This window comes from Pristiophorus japonicus, chromosome 24, assembly GCF_044704955.1.
Source record: "Pristiophorus japonicus isolate sPriJap1 chromosome 24, sPriJap1.hap1, whole genome shotgun sequence".
Lineage (NCBI taxonomy): Eukaryota > Metazoa > Chordata > Chondrichthyes > Pristiophoridae > Pristiophorus > Pristiophorus japonicus.
The window spans coordinates 358,588-376,833 of NC_092000.1; the positions used below are offsets into that span (position 1 = coordinate 358,588).

The window sequence follows — 18,246 nt, forward strand, 5'->3', positions numbered from 1 at the left end:
TGTAAACAGTGTTGTCGTAGCAACACCTGTGGCTGGTCAGCAATTTCTGTTGGACAACACTGGTTTAGCACTGTCGTTGCAAACTCTTTATTTCCTACTAACCGAGAAGCTAGTGAAGTTTTATAAGTACTGTAAAAATTTTTATGTTGCAGCTACTATTTAACTAGTCAAACATGGAATCTAATTATATCTAAAACAAAGAAAACCTAAAAATGTAATTGTGTGTTGTCTGATTTGTGCACGTCAGCAAAAGGCTGGAGCTAGATGTTCCAGGGGTCTGTATGCCCCTGGGAAGTCAGCACATGGGCTGTGCTAGATTGGGACGGTCTGATGCTGGTTTTGGGTGCACGGTGAAGAGGGGTGACCCCTGCTATGCTTATTTGTAATGCCAGAGTGGCTGCAAAAATGACTTGACAATATAAGATAATGACTTCAGTATTTATTCATAAACTTAGAAATCAAGGATTGTACAAAAGAATCCCAGAGAATTAGGAACAATTTACATCTGAAAACTGTTTATATCAAAAAAAGTTGAGATTTATCCAAATTCAAACATCAGAACAAGAGCTAGTTAATGCACCGCATACAGTAATGGATATTTGGCCAGTGCTGACTTTGCTTTTGCTGATATAACTTGTATGGTTGTGAATATTATACCAACAACAGAAGCTGAATCACACGCTGTTCCTGTTTGTTGCTACATGTGGAGTAAGTGGTTGGAGTTGAGATGAAACTCATTGGGTATTTCTCCATTTCCAATTGAAAATGGGACACCTGTAGGGTTACATTTTCTTGCAATAATCAGGAGGCTCTTGCTGCAAGAGTCCTCACTATTCAGTGAGTAGGTCCAGCAAGCACCAAGCTGGCTCCTCTGGAATTGAATGTCATGGATCACAGACTAGAATGGCTGAATGTGGAGATGTTGCCCCTTATTCCATTCGCTTGCCTTCACTCTAGCTCATTTTCTCTCATTCTGCTTCATTGCCCCATTCTCCTGATTCCTTGACCCACCTGAGCCAAAGAGACCAAGAACAAATTTCTTCAACTTTAATCAACATTGTTCTGTGTGCAAGCATAATCTTAATATACTAATATATTCCTGCCACATGCACCATGTTATCAGAGTAGACAATGGGTTCAAGAAATATAATGTGAATGTAAACCCCTGAAAGTGTCATAAAAAATAAAATGAAAGGAATACTGAAGAATTACTGAGCTCAAAGAGAAGGAATCCTGAGCATGCCACGGTCTATGTGCGGCTATTAGCAGCAGAACCCAGAGTTCATGAATCCGTGGGAGGTCGGTGGATTTTACATTCACGAGAATTTGTGCCAATAAGAACTAACCTTCAGCAGATACTAGAGATTTAAATGGAAAGGAGTCAGTCAATTTTGTTAAATTAAAAACAATAAAAACAGCCAGGGATCTCCCACTTCCTGCTGTGCTTCCCAGTTTCTTTCAGTAACCTGGGACCAGATGCTTCATCTCTTTGACCGTCTGGAGATAGTGGTCTGATACAGGGATTTACCAAGGGCTTCGATATAGGTGATGATCATCTGCTCCGGGGTGATCTCTACGTAAGCAAAGCCCCCCAAAGAGATGATGTCCGCATAGAAAAATTTCAGCCACCCCTTTGGAACATGGTGCTTGTGCCTCGTTGAATATTCCATGAAGTTTCCAGCTCCACTTAGGACGTAGCCAATCCCATCATTATCCTGAATAAACTGAAACAAGAGAAAGTAGGAAGAAGTTGTTAAACTTGGGATTTAATGAATCACATCCAATCCCTGGTGTTGCAATTGGACATTTGTAGGTCCCCACTGCCAATCACACTATTCACTGCTGGGTGAGGTTGGAAGTGGAACCAATGGCTGAAAATATCCAACAAATCTGCCAGTTTTAACATTGTGGGCTCAGGATCCCCCATTTGCTCAGTGGATAACTACTGCTCAGGATGGTCCCAGGTTCCATCCTCAGTCTGTGCTGAGGTAGCTACCAGGACAGTGGTAGGGACATTACAGCTGGATTCAGTGCCCCTGATCTAGGGAAGGGGAAAGATAGACAGAATACCCATGACTGATCTCTATCCAGTGCTAGAAAATGCATATATAGACAAGGGATGAAAACAGGATGGGGCTCAGCCACGAGTGCCCATGGTCAGTCTACCGACAGTCACTGGGCTGAGGTACCAGAGGCTGGCCAGGCCTGTAAAACCTGCAACAATTAGCACGCTCAGGAGAGAATTTTAAAATCAATTGAAGGTGCCAAGACTTCCTAGACATCAACACTGAGCAGTAATGAAAAGTAAAATTCTCAGTACCATCTACCAACACGTAGTGTTCACATAGGCACTATCACAGCATAGTAATAGAAGTTGTTTGGGGAGGTTGGGTGTATGGTCAGTTATATATATTGACCTCTATCTCAGCATTGAAGAACTTGCGAGTATTGGCTTCTCCCTACCTGCAGGTTGTGGTCGTGCCCACAGAAGTATGCACTGACCCTGTACTGAGTGAGGAGAGGGTACAGCTTCTGTACTAGGCATCTGGTGGGTCCATGCTCAGCAATCGACCAAACTGGGTAGTGACCAGCAACAATCAGGAAGTCTGACCTGTAGGAAACGAGAGATGGTCACTTTAAGCAGGAAAGAGAAGAACATATAAAGAATTAAGAAAAATAGATGGCATAACTAAGTATCTTCGACCCTTCCAGACACACGCTTACAGCAACATCTCAAGGCATTCATGTAGAGGGAGTGGACTGAACTATAGAAGAATTAGGAAAGTTGATTGAATGAAATCAAAAGTTTGATGTGATAGGGAAGAGGTTTTTGGGAGGGAGTTCCAGAGGGTAAAGCCTAGATGGTGCCGTGGCCAATATTCAGCAACATCACGAAAACAAATTAACTGGTCATTATCACATTGCTGTTTGTGGGAGCTTGATGTATGCAAATTGTCTGCCGTGGTTCATACATTACAACAGTGACTATACTTTAAAAAGTACTTAATTGGCTGTAAAGCGCTTTGGGACGTTCGTTGGGCATGAAAGGCTCAATGTAAATGCAAGTCTTTATGGCTGAAGTCTGCCACTGAGGATGCCTCGGACTCTGGCCTGTGTGCATCCCATCTTTGCCCAGCCTTGGCAGCCGTGCCTTCAGCAGTTAAGCCCCACATAGGAATTCCATCCCTAAACCCCAACACATCTCTCTTTCTCCAAACCTACCATTTTGACAAAGCTGTTGGTTGCCCCTCCTAATATCTTTGTTTCCGTCCAATTTTGTCTGCTTACACCTCTGACGCTATATAAATACGAGTTATTGCTGGGAGGGGGCTAGAGTCAGAGGACTAGGGCATAGGTTGGGATTTGGGACTAGAAGTAGGGTAGACAAAGTCATGGAAAGATTTGTAAACCAATGCAGGGATTTTAAATTTGGTGCATTGGGGAACAAAGAAACAATGGCGGTTTGTGAGGAAAGGTGTGATTGCTAATGGCAAAGTTTTGGAGGAGTTGGAGTTCACATAGGCTGGAACTCAGGAAGGCACTTGATAAGTGGAGTTGAGATAAAGAAAGGATAAAGATTGTGCTTCTCCGTCATTGCTGACAATGTGGTGGAGGTGGCAGTAAGCAGTCCTAGTGATCTGGATTCCGAACTGAACACTGAGCTTGTGCCCTGTCTGTGTCAACCTAAAGCAGCCGTGGGGGGGGGGGGGGGGAGGGGGAGAGAAAGAGTTGGGGGAAAGAGTTGGAGGCAAGAGTAGACATTTTTTGGTGGGGGTAGACAGAGCTGTTCACTCTGTCTACCCCCACCCACTGGGGTGGAAGCTGCATTAACACAAATGCAGAAGGGCTCCAGCTATCCAGGTCAGAAATGTAGCATTTTTCCTCAATCTAGTCTCTTCTCCCAATTTACAACCCCCATTCTGAATGTGCCGACTTGTATATTTCACACGCACCGGTCACCCTAACTCGTGGTTAGCGCACCTTCAATGGTGAATAAAGACCATTCTTCAAATGTGAGCCGAGGCAGTGAAGTAAGCTGGACTTTCCACCTGATGTCCACTTTCCATACAGGATAACAATCTGAAGCAGCAACTCTAGCGGATTTTTTCTCCCTTCCTTGTCCAGGGACTCAGACCAATTGTATGCCCCAGCACCTCTCCAGTCTTCGTACCTACCACACTGGCTGGCATATTTACCAATTGAGCCATCAGGGGAAAAGGGGCCATGTTTAAGGGATGCTTCAGTGAAACTGCCCAAGTTCACAGCCTTTTAAGGAAAAACAAATGCATTAATCTTGTGAGCTGTTGCCAGGCTTGGATTGATGGTAGCACTCTTGCATTGGAGTCAGAAGGTCGTGGGTACAAACTCCATTTCTGGACTGGAGCACATAATGTAGGCTGACACTTCAGTGCAGTGCTGAGTGCGCTGTCTTTTGTATGAGACTTTAAACCGAGGCCCTGTCCATCTGTTCAACCAAAATAGATTAACTAGCCATTTATCATTGTTGTGTGATAATTGGCTGCCATGTTTGTCTACATAATAATAACAGTGACTCACACACAGGCATCTTCCACACTTTGTGAAGTTCGGGGCCTGGAACATCAGGACCTTTTATGGATAACCCTAACACCATACCGCTGTCATTGCCCGGAAACTCGGGCACTTCAACATTGACACTACCACCCTAAGTGAGACACGGCAGACAGGGGAAGGCCAGCTCAAAGAACAAGGTGGTGGCTACACCTTCTTCTGGAAAGGTAAACCAGAAGCAGACCACCTCCTCCATGGGGTTGGCTTCGCCATAAAAATCGAACCAGTGGGCCATCTCAGAGACTCCCCCTGCGGGATAAACAAATGCCTCATGCATCTTCAGCTTACCCTAGCCCGGAACCAGCACGCGATGGTCTTCAGCGCATACGCCCCAACACTGGAAGCTACAGCAAGACCAAAGAGGAATTCTACTCCAGCCTCGAACAATCCCTGTCCCGAGTCCCAACGAGCGACAAGCTGATCCTCCCTGGCAACTTCAACACCAGGGTCGGTAAGGACACAGACCTCTGGGGAGGTGTGATCGGCAGAGAGGGGGTAGGGAAAGCCAACTCCAATTGCACCCTCCTGACAAAATGCTGAGAACACAGCCTCGTCATAACTAATACCCTATTCCATCAGAAGGACAAAATATAAAGCACTGGCATCTGCTAGGCTAAGTCATCGTCCGAGCCAGGGACCGCAAAGACATGCACATCACCCACGCCATGACAAGGGCTAACGACTGCTGGACAGACCACCACCTAATTCGCTCGATCACCACCATTGCCCCAAAACAGTAATGACAACAGAAACAATGCTGCAGGAAAATCAAAGTCAGTGCATTCAAAGATCCTGCTAAGAAAGCCCTATTCAGCCAACGCCTCACTACCAACCTGACGACTCCCAGATACCCAGAGTGTCCACAGTGCCTGGTCTGCCCTCAAGGCCTCCATAATCAGCACCTGTGAAGAGATGCTTGGTCACTTGACCAAGAAACACCAAGACTGGTTCGACGAGAACAACCAGGAGCTAATATGCCGCAAGCGCAAGGCATTCTTGGACTGGAGGCAGCAACACGAGGGCAAGAAAGCAGCTCTACAGACATCTGAAGGCTGAGGTCCAACAAAAAAACCTGCGACCTAAAGAACAAATGGCGAGTGGAGAAAGCTCAAGAAATCCAGCAGCTGGCTGACAACCACGACATGCGAGGATGCTTTAGCACAATCAAGACCACCTACGGCCCAAGTACCCAAGGCCCTACCCCACTACTGGCTAAGAACGGAGAGGTGCTCATCAAGGACAGAGAGGCAGTCAGTGCCCACTGGAAGGAGCACTTCGAGGATCTCCTCAACCAAGACTGTCTTCGACGTGAGTGTCATCGACTCTATCCCACAGCATGCCACCCGGCACCATCTCAGCATAACCCCAGCCCGGCACGAGGTTGAAAAGGCCATCTGACAACTGAAGAACAATTCATCAGGAGCAGATGGAATCCCCGCTGAAGCACTAAAACATGGCGGAGAAACACTTTAGGCGCGATTATATAATCTAATTTCTCTTATCTGGAAGGAGGAGATTATGCCAGGAGATCTCAGATGCTGGAATCGTGATCATCTTCAAGAAAGGTGACAAGTCCGACTGCGGTAACTACAGAGGAATCTCCCTGCTATCGACCACCGGGCAAGAATCCTCCTGAATCGCCATCTTCCTGTGGCTGAAGAATTCCTCCGAGTCGCAATGTGAATTCCGGCCATTAAGGGGCACAATGGAATGATCTTCACCGCGCGGCAGATACAAGAGAACAGCACCAACCCCTGTACATAGCCGGCTTCGACCTCACAAAAGCTTTCGACACTGTCGACCGTGAGGGATTATGGAGCGTCCTCCTCAGATTCGGCAGCCCTCAAAAGTTTGTCACCATCCTTCGCCTGCTCCACAATGACATGAAAGCCGTGATTCTGACCAACGGATCCATCACAAATCCATTCCAGATTCGGACCGGGGTCAAGCAAGGCTGTGTCATTGCACCAACGCTCTTCTCGATCTTCCTTGCAGCAATGCTCCATCTCGCCCTCGGCAAGCTCCTCGCTGGAGTGGAGCTAAATTACAGGACAAATGGGAATCTGTTCAATCTTTGCTGCCTCCAGGCCAGATCCAAGGTCGTCTCAGCCTCTGTCATCGAACTACAGTACGCAGACAATGCCTGTGCAGAACTCCAAGTCATCGTCAACGCCTTCACTGAGGCGTACGAGAGCATGGGCCTTACATTAAACATCCGTAAGATAAAGGTCTTCTACCAACCTGCCCAGCCAAACAGCACTCCCCTGCCGCCCCCCCCCCCCCCCGGTTATCAAAATCCCACGACGAGGCCTTGGACAATATGGACCATTTTCCATACCTCAGGAGCCTACTGTCAACAAAGGCAGACTTCGACAATAAGGTCCAACCCTGCCTTCAGTGTGCCAGTGCAGCCTTCGGTAGCCTAAGAGAGAGTGTTTGAAGACCAGAACCTCAAACCTGGCACCAAGCTCATGGTCTCATCATCATCATAGGCAGTCCCTCAAAATCGAGGAAGACTTGCTTCCACTCAAAGTGAGTTCCTCGGTGACTGAACAGTCCAATATGGGAATTACAGTCTCTGTCACAGATGGGACAGACAGTTGTTTGAAGGAAAGGGAGGGTGGGACTGGTTTGCCTCACGCTCCTTCCGCTGCCTGCACTTGGATTCTGCATGCTCTCGGTGATGAGACTCAAGGTGCTCAGCGCCCTCCTGGATGCACTTCCTCCACTTAGGGCAGTCTTTGGCCAGGGACTCCAGGTGTCGGTGGGGATGTTGCATTTTATCTTGGAGGCTTTGAGGGTGTCCTTGAAACGTTTTCTCTGCCCACCTTGGGCTCACTTGCCGTGTAGGAGTTCTGAGTAGAGCGCTTACTCCTGTATGGCTCAGACATGTGGACCATATACAGTAGACACCTCATATCGCTCACCTCAACGATGTCTCCGCAAGATCCTACAAATCCCCTGGGAGGACAGGCGCACCAACATCAGCGTCCTCGCTCAGGCCAATATCCCCAGCATCGAAGCACTGACCACACTCGATCAACTCTGCTGGACGGGCCACATCACCCACATGCCTGACACGAGACTCCCAAAACAAGCTCTACTCGGAACTCCGACAGAAAGCGAGCCCCAGGTGGGGCTTCAAGGACACCCTCAAAGACTCCTTGGAAAAAATGTAACATTCCCACCAACACCTGGGAATCTCTGGCCCAAGACTGCACAAAGTGGAGGAAAAGCATCCGTGAAGGTGCTAAACACCGAGTCTCTTCACCGAGAGCAAGCTGAAACTAAGCGTCGACAGCAGAAGGAGCGCGTGGCAACTGCGGCAACCCAGGCATCCATCCCTCCAACCACCGTTTGCCCCACCTGTTACAGGGATTGTAGGTCCCACATTGGACTCTTCAATCACCTGTGGAAACAAGTCATCCTCGATTCCGAGGGACTGACTATGATGCTGATGAGTGACTACATTTCAAAAAAGGTAATTAATTGGCTGTGGAGCACTTTGAGATATTCTGAGGGCATGAAAGATGCTATATAAATCCAGATATTACATGAACAGCTCGACAACATTGCAGCCTGACAGACAGACTCCTCACCACAGGGAAGAGCGAAGTGTGTATATACCTGGAATTCTTCAGCTTCTCCCGGACCCACTCCAATTGTGTGTTAGCCACACTATAATCCTTTGGTGCTTCCGGTTCCCTCCCCTCGAAGTCATCAGAATTCCCACAGAGCAGGACTGTATCCAACATCAGGATTGTAACGGTGGTGTTGGAGCCTGCCATGGTGAAATTCAGGTCGTAGTAATAATGTGGAAAATTCCTGCAAATCAAACAGCATAATGTTTAGAGTGAAATGAATCAGAAACAGCGGTGATATTGGAGAAATGGGAAACTGCAGGAAACTTAACCCGTCTCACCATCGTTTGGAAACGTTGGAATACTCGATCTGTGCAGTTACATTTCCTGAGTGATCATGGTTTCCTGCTACAACAAACCAGGGCACATCCTTCAGTGACTTGGCAGAAAAGATTTCCTCAAATGTTTCCTGTGATCACAAAGAACACTGCAACCTCTCAAATCGAGCTATTGGCCTCAAACAAACCTCAGCCTTAAAGAGCCTTTGAAGCAGATACCATCCCACCCAAAGGTTCTGTACCGACTGGAGAACCAGTCCCCTACTTCTTGACGTTGCTTATTTTTGGGGACATTGGTAGAAGGATTAGAGGGACGTTGAAGATCATTTTTTTCACTCCGAAGATGGCGGGGGTCTGGAACACTCTGCCTGAAAGGGTGGTAGAGGCAGAAACCCTCACTGCAATTAAAAAATACGTGGATATGCACTTGAAGTGTCGTGGCCTACATCATTATCATAGGCAGTCCCTCGGAATCGAGGAAGACTTGCTTCCACTCTTAACATGAGTCCTTGGGTGACTGGACCAGTCCAATATGAGAACCACAGTCCCCGTCACAGGTGGGACAGTCGTTGAGGGAAGAGGTGGGTGGGACTGGTTTGCCGCACGCTCCTTCCGCTGCCTGCGCTTGGCGATGAGACTCAAGGTGCTCAGCGCCCTCCCGGATGCACTTCCTCCATTTCGGGCAATCTTTGGCCAGGGGCTCCCAGGTGTCAGTGGGGATGTTGCACTTTTTCAGGGAGGCTTTGAGGGTGTCCCGGTGACATTTCCTCTGCCCACCTTTGGCTCCTTTGCCTTGAAGGAGTGCCAAGTAGAGCGCTTGCTTTGGGAGTCTCGTGTCTGGCAAGCGAACGATGTGGCTTGCCCAGCGGAGCTGATCAAGTGTGGTCAGCGTTTTAATGCTGGGGATGGTGACCTGGTCGAGGACGCTAATGTTGGTGCGTCCGTCTTCCCAGGGGACTTGTAGGATCTTGCGGAGGCATCATTGGTGGTACTTCTCCAGCGACTCGGTGTCTACTGTACATGGTCCATGTCTCTAAGCCATACAGGAGGGCGTGGTTTACAAGGCTACGGACCAAGAGCTGGAAAGAGGCTGGATAGCTCTTTTTTGGCTGGCACAGACACGATGGGCCACCTGAGTCGTAAATTTCTATTCTATGATTTGATGCCATTAAGCTGTGATCCAATTGGGAGTAATAAATATGTAGCTATTTCTCACTAATGGAAAAATTTTAACGTCTAATCTAATGGCCTCGCCCCTCCCTATCTCTAACCTCCTCCAGCTCTACAACCCTCCAAAATCTTTGTGCTCCTCCATTTCTGGCCTCTTTCACATCCTCAGTTTGAATCGCTCCAGCTTTGGTGGCCGTGCCTTCAGCTGCCTAGGCCCAAAGCTCTGGGATTCCTTCCCTAAACCTCTCCGCCTCTCTTTCCTCCTTTAAGACTCTCCGTAAAACCTACCTCTGTGACCGTCCGAATATCTCATATGGCTTGGTGTGAAACTTTGTGCCAATTGCTCCTGTGAAGTGCCTCGGGACGTTTTACTACATTAAAAGGCGCTATATAAATGCAAGTTGTTTGGAGCAGTACCAGGTGCTCACACAAATTCCTACCACCCTACACTACACCAGCCCATTTTAGCGGCTCTTTTTAAGCTCCAATAGCAGAGGGCCAATGGACATTAACCAGCCTGCTACAACTGCCCCTCACCCCGCCCCACCTGCAGCTCACAGGTCCAGCCATAAACCACTGCCTGCATTCTCTTCTGGGGAGTATGAGGGAAATTAGAATTATGTAACATTACCTGAAATCTTTTATCGGTTACATCGTTAACTCCGTCGTAATAAAAATTATCTCCCAGGGACAGAACAAAGTCTATGCCCATCGTCTCAGCCACAACACCCATTTGTTGGGCAGTACTTTTCTCCACTGGTGTCGTATATGGTGAAAACGGAAGCCCACCCCAATCACCCAGTGCCAAGAAACGGATAGATTTGGAGTTACCTGGGAAGAGATCAGATGGCACAGGGTTATACAGATTGTACAATGATAGTACCAAATTAGCAGAAGTCAATTGAAAAGCTAGTTCCAGTATAGGTGATGGGCTGAATGGCCTTGTCCTCGGTGATAATTTCTATGACTCATGCACAGAATAGTGATAGCATTTTAGGGTAACCTTTTCATTTAGTGGCTTAAACTCATTACTCTTGTACCTAATCTCTTCTCCCTCCAGAATTTGCTACCTGTACAAATTCCTGGGCTGAATACTGGATTTCCCCACATTGAGATTTGGAACATCGCATTAAATGTCACTGTAAAGACCAAATCACTAGTGTCTACTTCCAAGATTAAATGCAAAGTACCAGCATTGAATAAACAGGTTTAATACGATCTGTTAAATCCAAAACCTTCCCAATTTCCAGGAAATTCAGAACACTCGCCCCATCCCACCAGGAATTAAAGAATAACTGAGATTCCCTGTGTGCTGATCATCCAGCCAAATGCCCACCAGCAGTTACTCTGACCAGAGGCTTGCCTCCCTAGTGAAGCATTCGAACAGAAAATTGCTTCAGCTAGTCCAGAAATACCGTGAATTGGGTGGAGGCTCGCAAACCCTTAAACAAACCCAAGGACTCTGGGAATAGGGTGAAGTCTCACATCTTCATACAGGACTAGGGATATAGGTACTATGAAAAATGAGAAGCTCTCTCTGCACTCAGTTGTTTGAGTCTCCATCTGTATATTCAACCCCAGTCTCTGGTCTAGAACATCTCTGCATAACATCCACTGCTAAACTGTGGATAGCAGTTCAAGATATTGCAACCCAGCCTCATTGCTGCATGGAGCCTGAATATCCACAAACCACTCACCTGCAACACAAATACCCATACAACTTTAAATGACCCGCAGCTTATCGCACCGAGTCTGTACATTGCTTGTCGGTAACATGTGCAAGTTAATAGCATCACCAGGAGAATGGACAACTCTTACCCATCTCAGCAGTGGGACTGGGGCCCGATGTCACAGTCTGCAGTATGAGCGGGAACATCACTGCAACTCCCAGAAAAAATGCCATCTGAAACTGACACAACACAGTAAATAACTCACTGGGACACAAACAATAGGAATTCTAAAACCCAAGGTCTTTCCCTCCCTCCCTGTAGGCAACAACTCAGAATATCTGTGATTTGTAGCAGACTAACAGATAGACAGAATCTTTCCCAGAAACAGTGTTGCCTCATTGCTGGGATTATTGGTGTCTGATTCTGGTTGGATTTTACTCCAGTGACTGGTTCTTCTCAAGCAGTCCGAGGCAGAGGATTTGGACTCTGCCCCAGAACAGGCATTAACTTGCTTTGTTTATGCTTCAATCACATCCCATGTTGACTGACTCAGCTTCCTGGGTAATTCCTGCTGACTGAGGCAGTGCTATCCTGAATGCTGGGCATTGCGTCACTTTTCATTTCAGATACACAACTTAGGAACAGGAAGCAGCCATTCAGTCCCTTGAGCCCCACCATTAAATTGGATTATAATCTGTATCTCAACTCTCTTTATCCACCTTTGCTCTATATCCCTCAATACCTTTACCTCGCAAAAATCTATCAACTCAGTCTTGAAAGCTCTAATTGACCCCCAACATCCACAGTCTTTCAGGGGAAAGTTCTAAATTTCCACTACCCTTTGTGTGAAAAATGCACTTCATGATTTTACTCCTAAATGGCCTAGCTATAATTTTAAGATTGTGCCTCCTTGTTCTGGACTCCCACACCAGAGGAAATAGTTTCTCTATCGACTCTATTGGACCCCTTATCATTTTAAACACCTCAATTAGATCATCCCTCAGCCTTCTAAACTCAAGGGGAATACAAGCCAAGTTTATGCAATCTATCCTCACAATTTAACCCTTTGAGCCCTGGTATCAATCTAATGCATCCCCTCCAGGACCAATATATATTTGCTGAGACAGAAGAAAAATACTGCAGCCTCTGCCCTCCATCACAAGACCTTTCCCTTTTGTTCTCCTTCTCCCACTTTTTCCCTGGCTCTGTACTTACTTAAAAGTTGTTAATCTGTAACATCTTCCAGTTCCGATGAAAGTTATCGACCTGAAACATTAACTCTGTTTCTCTCTCCACAGATGCTGCCTGACCCGTTGAGTATTTCCAGCATTTTCTGTATACCGCCCCTAGCCTGTATATCGGGTGTGTTCGTGCAAACACGATTTGCCCGCTATACACGCTGGCCGGTGTAACCAGTGGTGTAAGAGGTATAAAAGAACTCTAGATAATTCTCTTCAGCACATAGAGGGTGATTTCAAATCCTGCACTGACAAATCTGTTAACTTTTCTGAGATTAAAGCCTTGGAAGCATCTATGGAGAGCGAGTTAAATGGGCCAGGTGCACACTCATAATAAAACACAGCCAGATTGAGTCACTTCAAATTCTTTATGATTCATCTTAAAAATAATACTTAACCCTAATGAGGAAAAACACTCTTTACAAAGTTTAAAATGGAGCTAGAAATATGTTCAGCTGGCAAGGGGCATTAGCAGTGCCAGCACCTCTGGAGGCCAAGGAGGTTGCGACTTAATGACAGATCACCAAGTGCAAACAGCTGCATGAACTGCCTGGAAGAGGTAGCCCGTTTAATCCACTTTAAGTGGTGCCTTTTGTAATGGCAAATGGTTAGGGCCACTTGCCAATATAGACGACTGTCCGGGATAAACAGGAAGTGGTGGGGACTGTATATTTCATGAGATTTCATGAGATTCAGTACCCAAAACTGCCAGTATTCCAGATGGAATCTGACCAAGGCTCTGCACACTTCTTCCCCTTTGTATTCTAGTCCCCCTGGAGATAATGGCCTTTTTGTGTCTGTCTACTAACTTTGTGATTTGTGTACCTGGACACCCAAATCCCTTTGCTCCCAGAGAGAGGTGTAGAAGGAACACACTGCACCTAGCCTATGCTGTACCTCCCAGATGTAGAGTGCAATTCCCTTGACATAATCCCAACAAATACTCCCCAACCAAATACTGCACTCAAAAGCTCATCCTGCTCCATCAGAAGGCCAACAGCACTAGTGATATTGGTACATTTTTCACCAGTTATCCTGCACAAGACTGACACTTTAGTCCATTCGGAACTGGATTGAGTGTCAGCTTGGCTCAGTAGCACTCTTACCTATTACTTCAGAAGATCAAGCCCCATTCTCGGGAGTTGAGCACTTACACAACATGGGCTGGCAGTATTGAGAGAGTGCTGCGTTGACGGAAGCGAAATTACTCGAGGCCCCGCCTGTCTGTTGAGCATGTAAAAGATTCCATTACAAAACCACAGGAGCCACACTGCCAAAGTAATCCTATGCAGCCTGGAGGGGTTGAAGTGCCAAATGAACGTGGTGCTTTCTGTCCAGCTATTGCCCCAAATCCCTGTCCACTGATGGATAAAAGCTTCCACATCTATCAATTCCAAATCGAGCACACACCTCCCTACCTTTCACTTGCCTCTGAGTTATAAGGTTCGCAACCCTCAGCCCTGCCGAGGCTGGCTGTTCATGCGTGCTTGGAAACTTCAGTTTGAAACCAAACAAACCACTTCCATTGACTCGTTCCCTAAAACCAAGAGAGTTTCAGCAATAACAATCTGAGGCAGTGAGCCCACTCACATTTCACTAACCCCAGCAGCCCCACTCACACTGCAGCCCCCGCTGAGCCGGACCCGATCGTTCTGTGCGAGTCCCTCGCCAGGATCCAGTGCTGATACCACGCGGTCTGTGCGTTGCATCAATACCAGGTTATGGCTCCGATATCAATGGCCGTTAAACATTCACAGATCCGAGCGCAGCAAACTCCTGGCAGCCTCTTTATAGGAGTTGGTCGTCAGCAGAAAGTTAGCACTGAGTAATATCCGGCCAGTCAATTTCCCCCAAACTAGCAGGGTGCGTCTCCCCCTTCCGACACTGGCCACTGTTCGACCTCGCCTGGTGTGGCACTGACCATGTTCCATCCCTGGTCTCAATGTCCAGGGTTGGGGAAAGGCTGCCGCTGCCCTTCAATACCTGGTGACAATCCTCCAGTGAGGCAGTTAAATACCCTGTCCGCAGTCACAGATGAAGAATAGCTCCATGACATGCCTGTGTACTGAGCCCTGCAAGAATCAACATCTTGGGAGAGGAAGGGGAGAAAAGCGATTCAGCCCAGAATCTATTAAATTCTTGATGCACCGCTGGATAGTACAGAATCAATGGCCTGCAACATCGGTATTGGTCACTCATATTCAATAACTATCTCATGGAAGGTACACCAACTTGTGTCTCGATAGCTCTAATATTGATAGTTTATGGAATTGTAATATAAAAATCTGGATTTAACAATGACACTGACTGGGGAATATACCCCACCCCGACCCTCCCCATCTCTATACCAGCTGGGCTTGGGTACAGATATCAGTAAAAGAAAGACATTGCATTGATATATTTCCTGGGTCAGAAGGTTGTGATTTCAAGTTGTTGTGTATGTATATACCCTGTACACTCAATGTACAGTTACATAAAACCACTGAATGTATCTTCACACTGTGTACACTATGCCTGTACCACCAGAGGGTGCAACTGGTGGAGACCTAGAGGTCACCTGTACACCGCAGGTAATGGTATAAAAGGGAGCTCACCTTACCGTAACCTCTTTCAAGAGCTGCAATAAATGGACTAAGGTCACAACAGTTCAAGTGCAATACCTTACCTCGTGGAGTCATTACTACAGTGCTTACAGACATAACAATTGGCGACGAGAATACGAATTTCCACGTGAAAAATGGCCAACCTTGCCAACTTTTAACCATTCGCTGATGGGGAAGATTGGGATGCCTTTGTGGAAAGGCTAGAACACTACTTCATCGCGAACGACCTGGCTGGCTGATGTGCGCCGAGCTATCCTGCTCAGCAGTTTTGGGCCCACCGTTTATGGCCTTGCCAGGGACTTGCTCGCCCCAGAGAAGACAACAACCAAAACGTACATGGAGCTCGTAAAGTTGATACAGGAACAGCTCAAGCCGAAAGAGAGCACCCTCACAGCCAGACACCGGTTCTACACACACCGGCGGCCCGAAGGCCAAGAAATCTCAAAATATGCTGCAGATCTGAAACGATTGGCTGCACCGTGTGATTTTGGCGACCACCTCTCTGAAGCACTGAGGGACATCTTTGTTATTGGAATCGGCCACAAAGGCCTCCTCCACAGGCTGCTCTCTGTGGACACCACGGTCACCCTGCAGAAGGCAGTGAATGTGAGCCAAGCATTCATGGCCTCGGCCTGCGATTCTAGAAGGATGATGACTAAACCCCTGGACTCTAACATGTCAAGTACAGTGAACCGAATGGCAACTTTCAGAGGCAAGACTGCTACCCCGAGTCCCGCAACCCTGAGTCCGCCACAGGGGGCCAATCCGCCAGCCCCATGCTGGCGCTGTGGAGGAAATCACAGAGCCCATCAGTGCCGATACCGAGACTATATTTGCAAAGGCTGTAACACTAAAGGCCATCTCCAGCAAATGTGTAAAAGAAATTTTACTCACCGAGTCGCTGAAGAGTTGGCCGATCACCGGGGCTCCAGCACTGATGAAGATGAAGAGCGAGTCCAGGAGGCAGCTCAGTCCCAGGAAGAGGTGTACGGAGTGTTTACCTGCTCCACCAAGAGTTCCCCATTGAAAATAGAAGTCGAAATCAATGGTGTTCCAGTTTCGATGGAGGTCGACACAGAGCGAGCCAATCGCTGATGAGCCAGGCGGCCTTCGAGAAACTCTGGGACAACCCTATAGAACAACCCAAAATGCTACCAATCCAGGTGAAGCTGCTCACTTACACAAATGACACCATCCCAGTCATTGGCAGCGTGGATGTCCAGGTGTCCTACAGCGGCGCGATGCACAAGCTACCTTTGTGGATCATTGCTGGTGATGGTCCATCGCTGCTAGGAAGAAGATGGATGAAACAAATCCAAATCTGTTGGAGTTGGGAAAGCCTCCAGGCCCCGGTGATCGACATCCTATGTGGCCCCAAATTTGGATTCATCGCAGCACCTGAAAATCCTACCGTCCAACTCGACTGCGTGGTGACGACACAGACTGCACTATCCAACGGCGAGATGATCCAACCCGAACGGCCAGACCTCACCTTCCGGGCCGTGGCAGGACTCTGAAGGGAGAAGATCGGTGCAGAAGGTAAATTCCCGGCTTCAATGGCAGAACCTGGGGAGAAAAGGATCACTACAGCCTACCTCGTGGAGAGAAAGAAGATGGCGCCCGCACCACGCGGTGAAGCGCCTGAAATCAAGATGGCCACTACTAGACCACGAGGGGCAACGTTGAGGGAGTAACATGTGATGCCAAGCAGCGAACCGGATTGGGGTAAAGATTGCAAGGCCCTCTTAAAGGGGACCTGCAACCCAGAACAATTAAAGGGACAGTTCCACTTTTTGTACAGCGATGCCGGTGATACTAATGTGAGAGATGTAATTCATGAATACAAGTATCTAAATGTAATATTGTACAGCGATGCCGGTAATATACAGGACAAATATGTAATTGAGGGAAAAGATGTAATTGACAAATGTGAATTAGTACCTGAGTGCGATCGGAGCCAGTGTATCATGAACATAAACGATGGAATAATGTGTGATGCTGGGTTCAATATATACGCCGACAAAACCAAGGGCAACCTCCCATTTGAAGCACCCAGGTCCAGCAGGCTACCCGATCATGCAACCTGCACCTCCGGGACCAAAGTGATGCCTCAGGGAGTGTGGCCACACACAGTGGGAGCATACCCATTGCAGGGTCAGCGATCAGAGGATGGCACAGGCTCCACTACTGGTACCCTGCCTCAGATCGGCCTTACCTCTCTGGCCACCAGGGCCAGTACCGGGAGCAAGAGGCAAGCAGCCTCCAGCCCTACCAATGGGACGTGGGATGACCAGGCTCCCACTACCGCTGAAGGGCAGCAGGGAGACCCTGCAGCCCTCAAAGGAGGACAGGAAAGCCACACATTCCTGTGGCTCTGCCCACCACTAGGCAACGGCAAAGACCCTGAGACTCAGCCAGGGGAGCGATCCGAGCCCACCCAGCTGGCAGGGGACGCAGCACCACCATCAGAGAACCTGCACACAGTCCGGTCACTCTGGAACTAGCATCCTCATCCACCTGCACCTACACCCCAGGAGCAGGACTGTAATATCATGTATGTACCTTACCTGTCATATGTACTCGTTCCACTTCTGCAAGGCCCAAACAGTGATGTAACCAATCCTACCTTTTTTATTCCATTCTCTGTACATGTATGTAAATGCAGATGTCGAGCCACACACATGGTCTATGTATGGGGGGGGGGGGCGGGGGGAAATGGGGGTATGTAGCCATGGACACACATGGATCACACCCAGAACCCACTCAAACCCCCACTGCAACCTCCAACCGTCCACTGCTGACCATTTCCCAATGTCATGGCAATAAGGACTTGGGGGTCCACAGGGACAGAGGCATCCCCGAGCACAGACAAAGTGCAAGGGCTTTGGGCACTCAAGTCGAGGGCCAGAGCACCCAGTGCACAGGCCAGTGGCACAAGACTTAGGGGGGAGTGATGTTGTGTGTATATATATATATATATACCCTGTGCACTCAATGTGCAGTTACATAAGACCATTGAATGTATCTTCACACTGTATACACAATATGCCTGTACC

General features: G+C 47.8%; 1 protein-coding gene across 8 annotated transcripts; it reads right to left on the bottom strand.

Annotated features, from left to right (window-relative positions):
* Positions 1-426: 426 nt before the first annotated feature.
* On the bottom strand, positions 427-16,126 carry LOC139237860 (tartrate-resistant acid phosphatase type 5-like). Of its 8 annotated transcripts, none has more exons than XM_070867088.1 (8): positions 16,085-16,126; positions 13,694-13,811; positions 11,498-11,588; positions 10,311-10,510; positions 8,513-8,640; positions 8,218-8,415; positions 2,464-2,611; positions 427-1,724 (listed from the first exon to the last, which is right to left on the bottom strand). In XM_070867088.1, exons 3-8 carry the CDS (start codon positions 11,580-11,582, stop codon positions 1,482-1,484), a joined length of 1,002 nt encoding a protein of 333 aa, XP_070723189.1. In that variant the 5' UTR covers positions 11,583-11,588; positions 13,694-13,811; positions 16,085-16,126; the 3' UTR covers positions 427-1,481. The 8 variants fall into 8 exon arrangements, with proteins under 8 accessions (XP_070723189.1, XP_070723190.1, XP_070723188.1 ...); XM_070867089.1 differs by lacking the exons at positions 13,694-13,811; positions 16,085-16,126 and adding exons at positions 14,006-14,124; positions 14,207-14,286; XM_070867087.1 differs by lacking the exons at positions 13,694-13,811; positions 16,085-16,126 and adding an exon at positions 14,207-14,420 and having other exon boundaries at positions 11,498-11,582.
* Between the last annotated feature and the right edge of the window lie 2,120 nt (positions 16,127-18,246).

Excerpts from the sequence above, each read along its gene's own strand:
- LOC139237860 (XM_070867084.1), bottom strand. The coding sequence starts at position 14,296 with ATGCAACGCACAGACCGCGTGGTATCAGCACTGGATCCTGGCGAGGGA. Across the intron at positions 11,589-14,188 it reads GTGTGAGTGGGGCTGCTGGG|TTTCAGATGGCATTTTTTCT; the intron begins GTTAGTGAAATG and ends GTGTTGTGTCAG. Across the intron at positions 10,511-11,497 it reads CAGTCCCACTGCTGAGATGG|GTAACTCCAAATCTATCCGT; the intron begins GTAAGAGTTGTC and ends ATCTCTTCCCAG.